General features: G+C 47.3%; 2 protein-coding genes across 2 annotated transcripts in view; one reads left to right on the top strand and one right to left on the bottom strand.

Moving 5' to 3' along the window:
* The window catches only part of LOC110515614 (coronin-7), a 260,709-nt gene that overhangs the window by 126,677 nt on the left and 118,406 nt on the right, over positions 1-15,626 (top strand). The window lies entirely within an intron of this gene.
* LOC110512482 (vasorin) overlaps positions 1,683-15,626 on the bottom strand; it is a 55,459-nt gene continuing 41,515 nt past the window's right edge. Inside the window, exon 3 of the mRNA XM_036941758.1 lies at positions 1,683-6,372. Within this exon, the coding sequence (XP_036797653.1) occupies positions 4,259-6,337 (2,079 nt within the window). The 5' untranslated portion in view covers positions 6,338-6,372 and the 3' untranslated portion in view covers positions 1,683-4,258. The remainder of the gene's footprint in view (positions 6,373-15,626) is intronic.

Here is a 15,626-nt window from a genome sequence, read left to right as displayed (position 1 = left end):
GGTCAGAGGTTGATATATTATGTACGCTAACAAACAATGCTAACCCATTAGCTCAGGGTCAGGGACCCTGTCTGCGGTACAAATCACTATTAATATTTAGCCTCTGTGTGGTTTCAATCATATTTTTTACCTTCGCCTCCAGCTATTGAGGGAAAAATACCAAGACCCCCCTAAACAGTCTGGTGAGAAGTTTGTGTTGAGTGGTGCTCTGCTGGAGGGAGGAATGTAACACTGTTGGACACATTGGATTAATAATGAAGCACTTCTTGGAGGTGGTGGTAGTCAGATCCAAGGACATGGAAGAGCTAACAGATACGGATACATAAAAACAATGTGTTCTCTCTCAGGCTCACACACATCGGTGTGTATGTGTGGGGAGGAGGCAAAGGGGTACGTGAGTGTCTGTGGGGGGGGGGGGGGGGGGGGTTGCGAACTGCCTGCCAGACTTGACATCCTGACAGGTTTAATAACTGGCTCAATCATGCCTCCCTCTCTTCCGCTGGCTCCTTCTTCCCTCGCTTCCCAGAGTGATGGCTGAATGAAAGAGGTGAAGTTGATGATAGACTTAATCTATTGCTCCACTGCCAGTCAAATGTTCTCCTGAGACAGAGAAAAACAGACGATTTAGAACAGGGCTCTCCAACCCTGTTCCTGGAGAGCTACAGTCCAGTATTGGAGTTAAAACCTACTGGACTGTAATTCTCCAGGAACAGGGTTGGAGTTAAAGCCTACTGGACTAACTCTCCAGGAACAGGGTTGGAGTTAAAACCTACTGGACTAACTGTCCAGGAACAGGGTTGGAGTTAAAACCTACTGGACTGTAACTCTCCAGGAACAGGGTTGGAGTTAAAACCTACTGGACTAACTCTCTAGGAACAGGGTTGGAGTTAAAACCTACTGGACTAACTCTCCAGGAACAGGGTTGGAGTTAAAACTTACTGGACTAACTCTCCAGGAACAGGGTTGGAGTTAAAACCTACTGGACTAACTCTCCAGGAACAGGGTTGGAGTTAAAACCTACTGGACTAACTCTCCAGGAACAGGGTTGGAGTTAAAACCTACTGGACTGTAACTCTCCAGGAGCAGGGTTGGAGTTAAAACCTTCTGGACTAACTCTCCAGGAACAGGGTTGGAGTTAAAACCTACTGGACTGTAACTCTCCAGGAACAGGGTTGGAGTTAAAACCTACTGGACTGTAACTCTCCAGGAACAGGGTTGGAGTTAAAACCTACCGGACTAACTCTCCAGGAACAGGGTTGGAGTTAAAACCTACTGGACTAACTCTCCAGGAACAGGGTTGGAGTTAAAACCTACTGGACTGTGACTCTCCAGGAACAGGGTTGGAGTTAAAACCTACTGGACTGTAACTCTCCAGGAACAGGGCTGGAGTTAAAACCTACAGGACTGTAACTCTCCAGGAACAGGGTTGGAGTTAAAACCTACTGGACTAACTCTCCAGGAACAGGGTTGGAGTTAAAACCTACTGGACTGTGACTCTCCAGGAACAGGGTTGGAGTTAAAACCTACTGGACTGTAACTCTCCAGGAACAGGGTTGGAGTTAAAACCTACTGGACTGTAACTCTCCAGGAACAGGGTTGGAGTTAAAACCTACTGGACTGACTCTCCAGGAACAGGGTTGGAGAGCCCTGATTTAGAAGAATCAAACAGACGTAACTTCAAATGTTTGTTTTCAGTTTTTATTTAAACTTTTTTAATAATGTCAACATTGTGGTTTTTTGCTCATAAAAATATGTTCACTTAATTCAAAAGGACATGGAAAGAGATGAACAATAACAACGAAAGCTTCCCAAAATAAACAGGGAAAATAGGAATAATATCAAAAATATTTCTGGATATTTTCAATGTTTTTTGTATTGTAAAACCAAGTATTCCAGTTAAGTTTTTTGGTAGTTTTACACACTTTAAACAGATGTCATTTTAAGTGTTAAATATTGAGGCCTAAGTATTTGTTTAGATGGTATAAGATTTAGTGGTAGACAGCATCCACCAACCCTTACTTCCAATCTTAATCTCCTGTGTTGTTTTCACTAAAATAATTGTCATAATGTACACCGCCTGGTCACTAGGCATGTTAGAAGAGGGGACCCTTGTCTTGACATGCCCATTTCAGGAGGTTTAAATACATGCTCTGGAACTTTAGTGACTGCTAAGTATTTGTTAAACCTCCCACTTTGGGCTGGATGTGTCAATATGTAGTTAAAAATGCATACTCTATTCACAGAATTACTGTCTTACCTCAATTAGCCATTTAATGCCTAGTTTAAAAGGAACTTTTTCTCGAAGCTGTGCTGCTCCATTTTCTCTACATTTTCCCCCTAGCAATTCAAGTTCTAGCCAATGAGCTTTAGCCCCTTGCCATTTGAGCGTTAGCTAGCTAGATGCAGAATGAGAAAGATAAATTATGTGGGGCACATATCTCCACGTAGTACACGCAACGTAGTACACAGGGACCACTTTTGTCTCATGAATGCTACTTTCAGAACTACTGGCTAAAAACTATACAAAAGTACTGGAGAATGTCTTTAAATGTAGTGGATGGAGTAGGTGGGCATATGTGTGTGCGGTGTGTGTGTGTTTAGTGGTGGATACAGTACTACTGAAGCATGACAGTGACTTGATGTCTGCCTCTCTGTGCACAAGACGGGACATGCTTCCACATTATCACTGATCTGTTTACCGATAGAGATCTTCATACTGTAGTCGGCACTGAGATCCTCATCGGGGGCAGGCAGGTTAGCGCCAGACACATAAAAGTTACTTAAGACTGTTTTCACATTCTGAGATTTGAATCTCAACACTGGTGTTTCAGCATATTCTAGTTTGGTGTACACATTTTTTCCTCAATGTCCCTCGTCCCAGACAGAGCCCATATAAAACCTTCAACTATATGCTACGCTTGGACTTTTCATAGTCTGCTTGGCTGCAAGTGAGCAAGACGTGGGATCCTCTTTTTCCAAAGACCAGTTAATGGTGCACAACAAAGCACCATAGAGGCTAATTCTGGGAAATCCACAAGCATCTCTCTCTGAGGCTAGGCTAAGCTAGGCTAAGCTAGGCTAAGCTAGGCTAAGCTAGGCTAAGCTAGGCTAACAAGTGCGTTCTTTTGAATTGCGGTTTACTGAAGTAACTGTGTTCCCTCTTGGGGACATAAACAATGAATAAAGCCTTTAGAAATTAACTGTTTATTTTCCCCCCTTCTCCTCTCTGTGGTAATCATGTGTGTGTGGTTGATCTGAGGCAGGCTCAGGGGATGCTTGAAGTTCGCTGCAGCACAGAAACAAATGTTAAGGTTTCAGCCAACTGAAACTGTTTATCGGTGCTTTTTGTGTGGGGGGCGGGGTTGAGGGCCAGAGAATGGAGAGGGGATTTAGTACGAGACTTACAGCTGCTCAGACTGTCTGACATTCGTAGGGTAAAGCCTTTGATTGACTTCGCTGGTACAAACAAGTTTTAATCTTCAAAGATTTGAATCTGGGGTTTAATCTGTCTGTTAAATCACAAGCAGTTAAGGGGGGATGAAGGGTGGTAACAGTCACATACTTACAGAACAACAACAGCAAGAGTATAAAAACATTTACAAACACAACAAAAAAATGACAATTTCACTAAGCAATAGAGCCGAAACAAAGCATGATAAATGTCAGGCACCTTGCTTTTCAATTACTGACAAAAGTTCTCTTCATTTGGTGACTCGGATGTCATTCACAGCAAGTGCCACTGGGGTAGTGCTGAGGTGCTACGGCGCAAAATAATTGCTTATACTCTTTTTACATAGTTCAGGTATCACAAGGGGTGCACAGCAATACACCCCCATTTCAGTGCAGACCCCATTTTAGAGTAGACACAGCAGGGATTAGGTCACTACCCTGATGTCTCTCTGCCTGGCCCAGTCTCGCTTGACCTTTGACCTGCTGTGGAGAGTGGGCACACTCAGTAGCGAGCCGCGGGGCGCCAGTCCAGCAATGTGAATGTAGAAACAAAGCAGGAGGTGTGGAAATAAGAATAAAGGCACTTTAAAAGGCTCCCTTATTTTCAAATAATCCTTTCAAACATATTTTAATGTCTGCACGGTTTAATATTTGTTCTGTTTCTCAATTGCTGACACATGGCTAGCCGGTCCTCTCTTTCTCCTCCACTGTCACCAACAACTCTAGCTGGTGTCTAGTCCTTGAGGTAAGGAGTAGCTAGAGGTATTTAGTCTGACCCTCTGGGTCTGAGTAGCAACAGAGATGGGCGTCAGAAATAAGAGGGCTTATGAGAGAGAGCCATGTTGTTGTTCGGCGAGCAATGATCCTGTATTAGCAGCACCTCGTACTCCAGGCCGCCATTTTGAACCACAGCCGGCTCCGGCTGCTTTTGGGGCATCACCCCTCCAACGTTGGAACCAGCCTTGAGTCCCTCCAGCTCCAGCTGGGCTGGCTCACACTCCAGATCCAGGTGGCCCTTGGCCCGTTTCCTCCTTATGTAGCACACCATCCCCACGGTGGCTGCAATCAGGACTAGGAGCAGCAGTATGGCCAGAGCCGGCACCAGCATGGTGGTCAGCCTCTTGTCCTCCACCTGCCTCCCTGTGGCAGTGTGCTGCTGGGCCGCTGTGTGGGCCACCGTGCAGACGCTGTCCCCACCGCTGAGGTCGCCCAGCGGGCTGGCGCACACTGTGTAGGTGGAGTTGGGCCGCAGCCCCCTCAGGGTGTACTCCGGGTAGGAAGCGGGCACGCTGAGCTGCATGGGACGCCGGTCGGGCCCCGACAGGTTGCGGTATGTTAGACGGATGCCGCGGATGTAGGGCCGGACCTTGATGTAGCGGTGCAGGTCCAGCAGGATGGAGGAGCTGGTCACCAGGCGCGAGCTGATGTCGGGGGCATCGGCGGTGACAGTTGCCGCGGAAATGTAATTGTTGTTGTCATTGTGGTCCTGATCCGGAGGGGGGTGGGAGTGGTGGCGGTTCTCGCAATAGGTGCCGTAGAAGCCACGAGGGCAGGTGCACTCCAGATGGCCTTGCCCGTCCAGCCGACAGGTGCCCCCATTCAAGCAGGTCTGGGAGGGGCATAAGAAGTCCACCTCTGGGTCTTGGCTGCTGCTGCTGGGAGAGGCAGGGTCAGGGAGCGGGGGCTGGCTGTCTGTCCCAGTTGAGTTGTCCTCCTCACTGGGCCCGGGTGCAGGGATGGCTGGGGAGGTGCTAGGCAGGGTGGTGACTGGGGGGGGCATGGTGGTGCTGGTTCTGACTGTGCTAGCGGTGACAGTAGTGGTGGTGGGGCAGCCAAACTCCCTGTGCTCCAACCTCTCCAGCACCTTCCCAGCGTTGAGGGGAGGGAAGTGGCAGCGGGTCTCCTCCGTCCTGCCCAGAGTCACCCCCTGGTTCCTGAGCCACCCAGGAAACCAGGCCAGGGTGCACAGGCAGTTGAAAGGGTTCTCGGCCACTGTCAGCTTAGTCAGGTGAGGGAAAAGCTGTGCGAACCCGTCAGGCAAGCCCTGCAGACTCAGGTTGCTGATGTCCAACTCCTGGAGCTCGCTCAGGTTCTTCAGGTCCTCCAGCTTCAGTGGGCCCATGGGGTTCCCGGCCAGGCTCAGGTAGATCAGGCCCTGGGTCTCCCTCAGCGCCAGGGGGAAGGAGCCCAGCTCGTTGCCAGAGATGTCCAGTTCGTGGAGGTTCCCCAGGCTGGCCATCAGGTCCTCGTTCAGGCTTTCGAGGCCCAGGCCGGCCAGCTTCAGAGACTCCAGGTTGGGCATCTGGAGGTCGGCTGACCCCAGGGATGGGAGGGTGTTGAAGCGGAGGTCCAGCAGCAGCAGTCTGGGCATGGCTAGGGCGGGGAGCGAGGTGAGCTGGTTTCCCTGCAGCTTGAGCTCCAGCAGCTGCTCCAGGCCGTGGAAGGCGGCAGGGTGTATAGTCCGGATGTGGTTGCTGTAGAGGTACAGCCTCTCCAGTAGGGACATGCCCGCAAAGCTCTCCTCTGACAGATGGGTGATCTGGTTGGCTGAGAGGTCCAAGTTCCTCAGGGAAGTCAGAGGCTCAAACACCCGGTCAGGCAGTACCGTGACTTTGTTCTGACTCAGATCCAGCATCTCCAGGCTCTCCATGCCCACAAAGTCTTCCTCCGCCAGGGTCTCGATGCCGTTGGCGAAGAGGTAGAGGTTCTTGGTGGGTTCCGGGACGCCTTGGGGTATGGTGGCAGAGCGGCGCTGGAAACAGAAGATGGATTCTGGGGTGGAGCAGGTGCAGTCCTGGGGACAGTCGCTGGCCAGAGTCCTGCCAGGGAGCCGGAGCAAGAGGAGAAGGAGGAAGGGCGTCAGCGGAGGGAGGAAGAAGGCCTTCATGGTGCCACTGAAGTCACTCTGTCTCCTCTCTCAGCCTGAAGGGACAGATCAAGGACAAGGTCAGCTATAGAAAGAGATGCTTTAAATGCAGGGCCACTGGGTAATAGATATACACAGACAGAGTCTTATCTTTGTCATGTCTTGCTGGAAACTGTGAAGGACATGGGAAAGGAAGGGAACCTAGAGGTGTCGAACATAGAGACAACCTAGAGATGTAGGACATAGAGACAACCTAGAGATGTAGGACATAGAGACAACCTAGAATTATAGGACATAAAGACAACCTAGAGATGTAGAACATATAGACAACCTGAAGTGTAGGACATATAGACAACCTGAAGTGTAGGACATAGAGACAACCTAGAGGTGTAGGACATAGAGACAACCTAGAGGTGTAGGACATGGAGACAACCTAGATGTGTAGGACATAGAGACAACCTAGAATTATAGGACATAAAGACACCATAGAGGTGTAGGACATAGAGATACCCTAGAAGTACAGGACATAGAGACACCCTAGAAGTACAGGACATAGAGACAACCTAGATATGTAGGACATGGAGACAACCTAGAAGTATAGGACATAGAGACAACCTAGAAGTATAGGACATAGAGACAACCTAGAAGTATAGGACATAGAGGTGTAGAAGTGCTAAATTGAGATATACAGCAACTCTGTACTATAACTACCCTTCAGATCTGTATAATGCGTCACAAATCTGTATAGATCTTTATGATGTATTAGTTTCTCTTTTTTCATGTGGTTAGCACAATATGTGGCGTTATTATCGTCGTCTGAGCTCACATGAAGGATCAAAGACGTGGTCTCTTGACACAGGGCTCTTCAAACAATGGGCCGTGGTACGGCTGTGACCTCAGGGCTTTGAGTCATTTTCCACTGGACTCAGGGGAAAGAAAGTTCCCTTAGATAGAGAGTAGCAATATAATGTAGCCACACTCTGACCAAGGTGATTTGAACTTGATAGTATTGTATCAGACACAGTGGATCCTGGATGTTGTTTTCCTTTCTGAGGTGTTTTCCTCAAGCATATTGTTAGTTACTGTGGTAGCAGGTTTGGTAGCTGCTTCATTAACACAAACCTTGCTATAGGTCCTGGTAGTACTTGGTGCTGTGGACTGGTAAACACATTTATGTGTCTCTTTGTCTCTCTCACTCTCTCTAGGTATGTCTGTCTGTCTGTCTCCCTCTATCTGTGTCTGTCTGTCTGTCTGTCTGTCTGTCTGTCTGTCTCTCTCTCTCTCTCTCTCTCTCTCTCAGGGTCTGTACAGTCCACCCACTACCATTTACAGTTCTCCACACACTGTGGTTGAACGGGAAGCACATTTAACCATTTTCTCCATGTTTACGACAAACTCTTTAGCCTGTGAAACCACGTTACAGACACACACACAAACACACACACAAATTGTTCAGATTACGATGTCTGAGGGAGGCGATGAAGCCTGTCAAGAACTCCAGTCACCCAAGCCACGGACTGTTACCATCTGGCAAATGATAACGGAGCATCGGGTCTCAGACCAACAGGCCATCAGACTGTTGAACAACTAACCCTAGCTGTTTACCTGCTCAGAACTGCACCGTAGAGACTGTTTACACTGACTCTCCACACACACACGCACGCACGCACGCACACACACATGCACACACACATGCACACACGCAGTCAACACTGCTGTTGGATATGATACTTCTATTCAACTGCTTAAAGACACTAACCACTTTACATTGGGAGGGAACACAGTTCTACTTGATCATTACACATTCATCATCTATACTCTATATCTTATTACATCTGTTTTATTACTATGGATACTACCTTCCTCTGGTAGTATCTGTTTTATACCTGCTGTTAACGGTTTTATACCTGCTGTTAGTGGTTTAATACCTGCCGTTAGTGGTTTAATACCTGTTGTCAGTGGTTTTATACCTGCTGTTAATGGTTTTATACCTGCTGCAAACTGTTGTATACCTGCTGTCAACGGTTTTATACCTGCTGTCAGCGGATTTATACCTGCTGTTAACTGTTGTATACTTGCTGTCAACGGTTTTATACCTGCTGTTAACTGTTTTATACCTGCTATTAACTGTTTTATACCTGCTGTTAGTGGTTTTATACCTGCTGTTAGTGGTTTTATATCTGCTGTTAACGGTTTTATACCTGCTGTCAACGGTCTTATACCTGCTGTTAATTGTTGTATACTTGCTGTCAACGGTTTTATACCTGCTGTTAGTGGTTTTATACCTGCTGTTAGTGCTTTTATACCTGCTGTTAACAGTTTTATACCTGCTGTTAGTGGTTTAATACCTGCTGTTAGTGGTTTAATACCTGCTGTTATAGTGCTTTTATACCTGCTGTTAACGGTTTTATACCTGCTGTTAGTGGTTTTATACCTGCTGTTAGTGGTTTCATACCTGCTGTTAGTGGTTTTATATCTGCTGTTAGTGGTTTTATACCTGCTGTTAGTGGTTTAATACCTGTTGTTAGTGGTTTAATACCTGTTGTTAGTGGTTTAATACCTGCTGTTAGTGGTTTAATACCTGCTGTTAGTGGTTTAATACCGGCTGTTAGTGGTTTAATACCGGCTGTTAGTGGTTTAATACCTGCTGTTAACGGTTTTATACCTGCTGTTAGTGGTTTTATACCTGCTGTTAGCTGTTTTATACCTGCTGTTAACTGTTGTATACCTGCTAACGGTTTTATACCTGCTGTTAACTGTTTTATACCTGCTGTTAGTGGTTTTATACCTGCTTTTAGTGGTTTTATACCTGCTGTTAGTGGTTTTATACCTGCTGTTAGTGGTTTTATACCTGCTGTTAACGGTTTTATACCTGCTGTTAGTGGTTTAATACCTGTTGTTAGTGGTTTTATACCTGCTGTTAATGGTTTTATACCTGCTGTTAACTGTTGTATACCTGCTGTCAACGGTTTTATACCTGCTGTTAACTGTTGTATACTTGCTGTCAACGGTTTTATACCTGCTGTCAGCGGTTTTATACCTGCTGTTAACTGTTGTATACTTGCTGTCAACGGTTTTATACCTGCTGTCAACGGTTTTATACCTGCTGTTAACTGTTTTATACCTGCTGTTAACGGTTTTATACCTGCTGTTAGTGGTTTAATACCTGCTGTTAGTGGTTTTATACCTGCTGTTAACGGTTTTATACCTGCTGTTAGTGGTTTTATACCTGCTGTTAGCTGTTTTATACCTGCTGTTAACTGTTGTATACTTGCTAACGGTTTTATACCTGTTGTTAACTGTTTTATACCTGCTGTTAGTGGTTTTATACCTGCTGTTAGTGGTTTTATACCTGCTGTTAGTGGTTTTATATCTGCTGTTAGTGGTTTTATACCTGCTGTTAACGGTTTTATACCTGCTGTTAGTGGTTTTATACTTGCTGTTAACTGTTGTATACCTGCTGTCAACAGTTTTATACCTGCTGTTAACTGTTGTATACTTGCTGTCAACGGTTTTATACCTGCTGTTAACTGTTTTATACCTGCTATTAACTGTTTTATACCTGCTGTTAGTGGTTTTATACCTGCTGTTAGTGGTTTTATACCTGCTGTTAACGATTTTATACCTGCTGTTAACTGTTTTATACCTGCTGTTAACTGTTGTATACCTGCTAACGGTTTTATACCTGCTGTTAACTGTTTTATACCTGCTGTTAACGGTTTTATACCTGCTGTTAACGGTTTTATATCTGCTGTTAACGGTTTTATACCTGCTGTTAGTGGTTTTATACCTGCTGTTAGTGGTTTTACAGTATTAATGCTGCAGTACAAACTTCTCCTTGTTTCCCTTTCATTTCTCCACTTTTACAACTGTACCAAGTCTCTGTTTGTGACTGTAATTATGTGATATACGATATAGTGCATGTGTGCATGCATCTGTGTGTGATTTAGCTTGCAGTGCTCTAAACTTGTGTCGTTATCGATATCCTGGAGCTGCTTTCCTGACAAACGCTCAGTATAAATCACCTAACATTAGAATATTGTCATTACTCAAAACTTTGGCCAACGCTCCTTACTAAACACGTCTGAGAAATACAGTAGAAACTCAGAGATGGTGAGAGAGGCGCTTTTGTATCCAAAGAGAGGATAGTGTCAGATGGGCATGTCAAGTGATTTACACCCCGGATTCACTTGAGACCCAGCATATTCAGGCCCGAGACAGGACACCTGTAAGATCACATAACTTAGACTTGAGTTGAAAGAGAGCGAGGGAAGGGAGGAAAGAAAGAGGGGGGAATGGATGGCATATAAAGGGAAGATGAGCTGCTCAAGTGAGTCATTGAAGACGTTTATCATCCTTCGTTCCAAGAAGTAATCGCACGGGTTAGTGGCCTTGAGCGAGGAGAGAGTAAAATACAGATTTTCAATCTTTCTTCCTTCCTTCTGTCCTCCCCTTCTCTCTCCCTACTTCTCTCTTTCTCTCCCTCCCTACCTTTCTCTCTCTCGCTCTCGCTCTCTGGGCTTATAAGGACAGTGTGGAGGGTTTAATATCCGCAGTTCATGTCGGGGTGAAATACGCCAAGCTTAGTTTTATTGGACACTGCAGGGAGACTGCGACGGTGGGCATTATTTTCTCTCCCTTTTTAAACATGAGCCACGCAGACACAATCATCTGATTTATATTCATCTTCTCTCCCTTTAAACATGAGCCACGCAGACACAATCATCTGATTTATATTCAACTATTCCTCTTCTCCACCTGCAGTGGTTTTACTTTCTCTTTAATTCTGCTTTTATTTGAAAAGCAGGTTTCAACATTTAGAAAAAATGTCATGATTTAAGTTGATTGTGGGGGGGGGGGCTGCTCGCTATGTGAGTGGAAATTGTAGACACCTTCAGGTTGAATTTGTTCACTTAAGGGAGTTTCTTAAGAGCCGTTTTAATGGTACTGGTTGCTGTTTGGGGTACGACCTGGATTCTTCTTGTATTGTAGGGTTTGTCCTGACAAATGTACCCATAATACTCCCAGAGAACTCTGTTCTGAGGTGCTTGAGGGGTTGAAAGAGTACAACACTAAAAACGTCAATGACTGAAACGTTCCCATATTCATTTTCCTTTCCGCCTCGCTGTCTGTCGTTACTCACTTGTAGCACTGACCCACCCGTTCAGCCAATGCACAACTTTGCTGCAACCTTGTAGCAACATTGTGAGGCAGAGGTCACACTCTCCCATCTGAAAACACATCCCTGAGCTACAGAGATAGTGCCACCATGGTTACGGTAACTTGCGCCCTTCCACTTCCACTTTTTCCAAACATTGCCCGTCATTCTCAAGGTTCCTCTATCTATCTCTTTGATAAATGAGTCTTTTGCCTGCAGAGAGACACATTATCACATCCTGCACTAGGTCATACTGTAGCCGCCTGCCCACAACAAGTCATAATCTTACAGCTAATCACACTGTTCTAGTTCATTACTGATTGAATTGATTCAACTTGGTCTAGTTGCTTCTGCGTCACATTGAAGAATAATCTGGTTGTTTTGTTGTGTGCCATTGCCACGTTGTTCCCAGAGTCTGGAAATCCTTTATCCAAGTTTATCTGTCCGAAAAGTTAGCTCTGCTTCCTTGTCTCTCTAACGATGAATGAACCATCATCATCTTCACCTTTATCCCTCACTCTATCTCTGTTCTGTCTCGTTGTAGCTCCTATTCTCAGCAGGTAACACAAGCTGCAGGAGCCTGTGTGTAATACAACTGTTATAATCACTGAGCCCCCGCTGATGATGGCCATGACATATGATGAACTTTGCAGAAGGAAACAGAGCAGGTTTTTTGCATTCTTGCGACTGGCGTTTCATTAATTCACTGGCAGCCATGCCATCTTTTCCTCCAAAAGCCGGTTTTAGTTGCGGCCGTATAAAACTATCAGAAATGCACCGGGCTTGTGCCAAGTAGATATTACGGCTGAAACGGAGCCACCGAGTTCCACTTCCACCTCATATCTGCGATCTGTTCCCCCCCTCTGGAGTTTCCCTGCTCTCTTTTGCTGTTCTTTATTCCACTTGTACATTTTCTACTGAAAAACACGGCCTCGAATGTCAAGAGTTGGAGAGGAGATGTAAGGGCTGGGAGGCAGGGGAAAGAGGAAGGCAGGGTTGGGAGGAAGGCAGGGGAAAGAGGAAGGCGGGGGGGGGGGGAGGTGGGGGGGGGGCAGGGGAAAGAGGAAGGCGGGGGGGGAAGAGGAAGGCAGGGGAAAGAGGAAGGTGGGGGAAGAGGAAGGCAGGGGAAAGAGGAAGGTGGGGGAAGAGGAAGGCAGGGGAAAGAGGAAGGCGGGGGGGGGAAGAGGAAGGCAGGGGAAAGAGGAAGGCGGGGGGGGAAGAGGAAGGCGGGGGGGGGAGAGGAAGGCAGGGGAAAGAGGAAGGTGGGGGAAGAGGAAGGCAGGGGAAAGAGGAAGGCGGGGGGGAGGCAGGGGAAAGAGGAAGGCGGGGGGAAGAGGAAGGCAGGGGAAAGAGGAAGGCGGGGGGGGGAAAGAGGAAGGCAGGGGAAAGAGGAAGGCAGGGGGGGGAAAGAGGAAGGCAGGGGAAAGAGGAAGGCAGGGGAAAGAGGAAGGCGGGCAGGGGGAGAGGAAGGCAGGGGAAAGAGGAAGGTGGGGGAAGAGGAAGGCAGGGGAAAGAGGAAGGCGGGGGGGAGGCAGGGGAAAGAGGAAGGCGGGGGGGGAAGAGGAAGGCAGGGGAAAGAGGAAAGCGGGGGGGGGGAAGAGGAAGGCGGGGGGGGGGAAAGAGGAAGGCAGGGGAAAGAGGAAGGCAGGGGGGGGAAGAGGAAGGCGGGGGGGGGAAAGAGGAAGGCAGGGGAAAGAGGAAGGCAGGGGAAAGAGGAAGGCAGGCAGGGGGAGAGGAAGGCAGGGGAAAGAGGAAGGCGGGGGGGGGGGGGGGGACAAAGGCCATGAATGTTAGTTTCTAGCCCAGTATCATCCCTTCACATCACGCCACCACTGTGGTATGTATCTTCCTCCTCTTTCAGCATACCTCTCTCTTTTCTCTTTCCACTCCTCCTGGAAATCATAACCCTTGATATGAAAATGTTTTTTCCCCTGTAGTTCCTTGAAGCCGGATTACGTTAAAGAAGAGAGGTATAGTGGTAATATCTTGGATGCATTCCCTGAGCTACACATTCCTATTGTTCTGTTCCAAGTTATTACATGTTAAAGCCAAGGCTGGGCAGAGATGTATTGTTATACAGCCAAACACCAATAAAGTAGCTTTAGTATTGTGCCATTGGGTCAGGTTAACAAAGTAGCCAGCAGCTAACTCACTAACAGCTATCAACAGCCAACACCTGCTAACTCCGTGAGAAATACCTCTTAACTTCTGCCAACAGTGCAAAAACTACTAACTTAGCTTTTCTTTCTGCCAACAATGCAAAAACTACTAACTTAGCTTTTCTTTCTGCCAACAGTGCAAAAACTACTAACTTAGCTTTTCTTTCTGCCAACAGTGCAAAAAGTGCTGTGTTGGACTTAATCAGCATTAGGTATAGGCCTAGTAATTGTTTCTGGAAAATCTCGTTCAGAGATTGAAGATAGCATCTGATGGAGGTACAGTCTGCCATTTGACCACAGTGTAATGGGTAGTAGGGGTGAGGGGTCGCAGTTATCCCATGGGTTTAAACACAACGCCTGGGGGAACACATTTAAATGGACTGATAATGGAATTCAGTGGGTTGTAATGGATTTCTGCCCGTGCTGATGTAGCTGGTGGTCCGTCTGAACTGCTCTTCAACATTACATGTGTATAGAACTTCCCTCACAGGAGAAGAAAGTTATTCTAAATAGAGTTTTCTACTAGCAGGTTCTTAACTATGACTTCATTTGGCTTATGCGTGCCTTTGCGGAAGTTTCTAAAATGTGGCTTGAGTTTTTCCTTCGGTTCAGCCATAAAGTCAACAGAGAGACATGAACCCGGGCTCTTCTGATATACAGCCTATAATAAAAAGCAGGAAGGCTGGTAGTATTACAGGGTTGGGAAATGATGAAGAGGTAGATGGAAAGACAGAGAAGAGAGTGTGGCTGGATGGATCTGCTGTGTGGCTGGATGGATCTGCTGTGTGGCTGGATGGATCTGCAGTGTGGCTGGATGGATCTGCTGTGCTGTGTGGCTGGATGGATCTGCTGTGCTGTGTGGCTGGATGGATCTGCTGTGTGGCTGGATGGATCTGCTGTGCTGTGTGGCTGGATGGATCTGCTGTGCTATGTGGCTGGATGGATCTGCTGTGTGGCTGGATGGATCTGCTGTGTGGCTGGATGGATCTGCTGTGTGGCTGGATGGATCAACTGTGTGGCTGGATGGATCTGCTGTGCTGTGTGGCTGGATGGATGTGCTGTGTGGCTGGATGGATGTGCTGTGTGGCTGGATGGATCAGCTGTGTGTAGAGAAAAGAGAAAAGGGGAAAGGATAACGGGGGATGAAGGCTGGGGAAAGGGAAACTCCAGCAACAGTTGAAGGATGGTAAAACAGACATTTTGCAAGCTTGCCTGGCGCATTGGAACCAATGGAATAGTCCCTAAAGTGCAATCCCCGATCATCTGGCACTCCAGGCAGACTCAATCGAATACCCAAAGTATTTAAAAGAAAACAAATCCTATTTGAACCCAGGTCTGTCACAACATAGACACATACAGCAGTATGCATTTGTGTGGTATGTGTCTGAAGCGGTACAAGACAAACATCAGCCAATCACACCTCTCCCTGAACAGAGGAAGCCAATCAGGCGCTGGAGGATACAGGCAAGAGACGGGGGACGGGTGTAGGGGAGCAGGGCCAGAATACACAAGATCAAGGGAGCCATGCAGTATAGATGGAGGTATGAGTGTCGGGAGAGGAGGAGAGAGGGGGGAGGCCGACATGAAAGAATGTGAGAGAGACGTAAGGAGGGGAGCTATGTAGATGAAGTTTGGAATATTTTCCTAAGAAACCCAATGTTGTGATTCTTGCTCTCTGGGGTCTATGTTTATTTTACTGTGCCTCATTCTGACCAGGGTCCAGAGAATCTGATAGCCCAGAGGGAGCCATGAGGCTGAGGCAGGCAGAGAGGGAGCCATGAGGCTGAGGCAAGGCAGAGAGGGAGCCATGAGGCTGAGGCAGGCAGAGAGGGAGCCATGAGGCTGGGGCAGGCAGAGAGGGAGACATGAGGCTGGGGCAGGCAGAGAGGGAGGCATGAGGCTGGGGCAGGCAGAGAGGGAGCCATGAGGCTGGGGCAGGCAGAGAGGGAGCCATGAGGCTGGGGCAGGCAGAGAGGGAGCCATGAGGCTGAGG

The sequence above is a fragment of the Oncorhynchus mykiss genome, chromosome 13 (genome assembly GCF_013265735.2).
Source record: "Oncorhynchus mykiss isolate Arlee chromosome 13, USDA_OmykA_1.1, whole genome shotgun sequence".
Lineage (NCBI taxonomy): Eukaryota > Metazoa > Chordata > Actinopteri > Salmoniformes > Salmonidae > Oncorhynchus > Oncorhynchus mykiss.
Note: the sequence above shows the minus strand (reverse complement) of the source record. Positions and strands in the feature narration are given on the sequence as shown.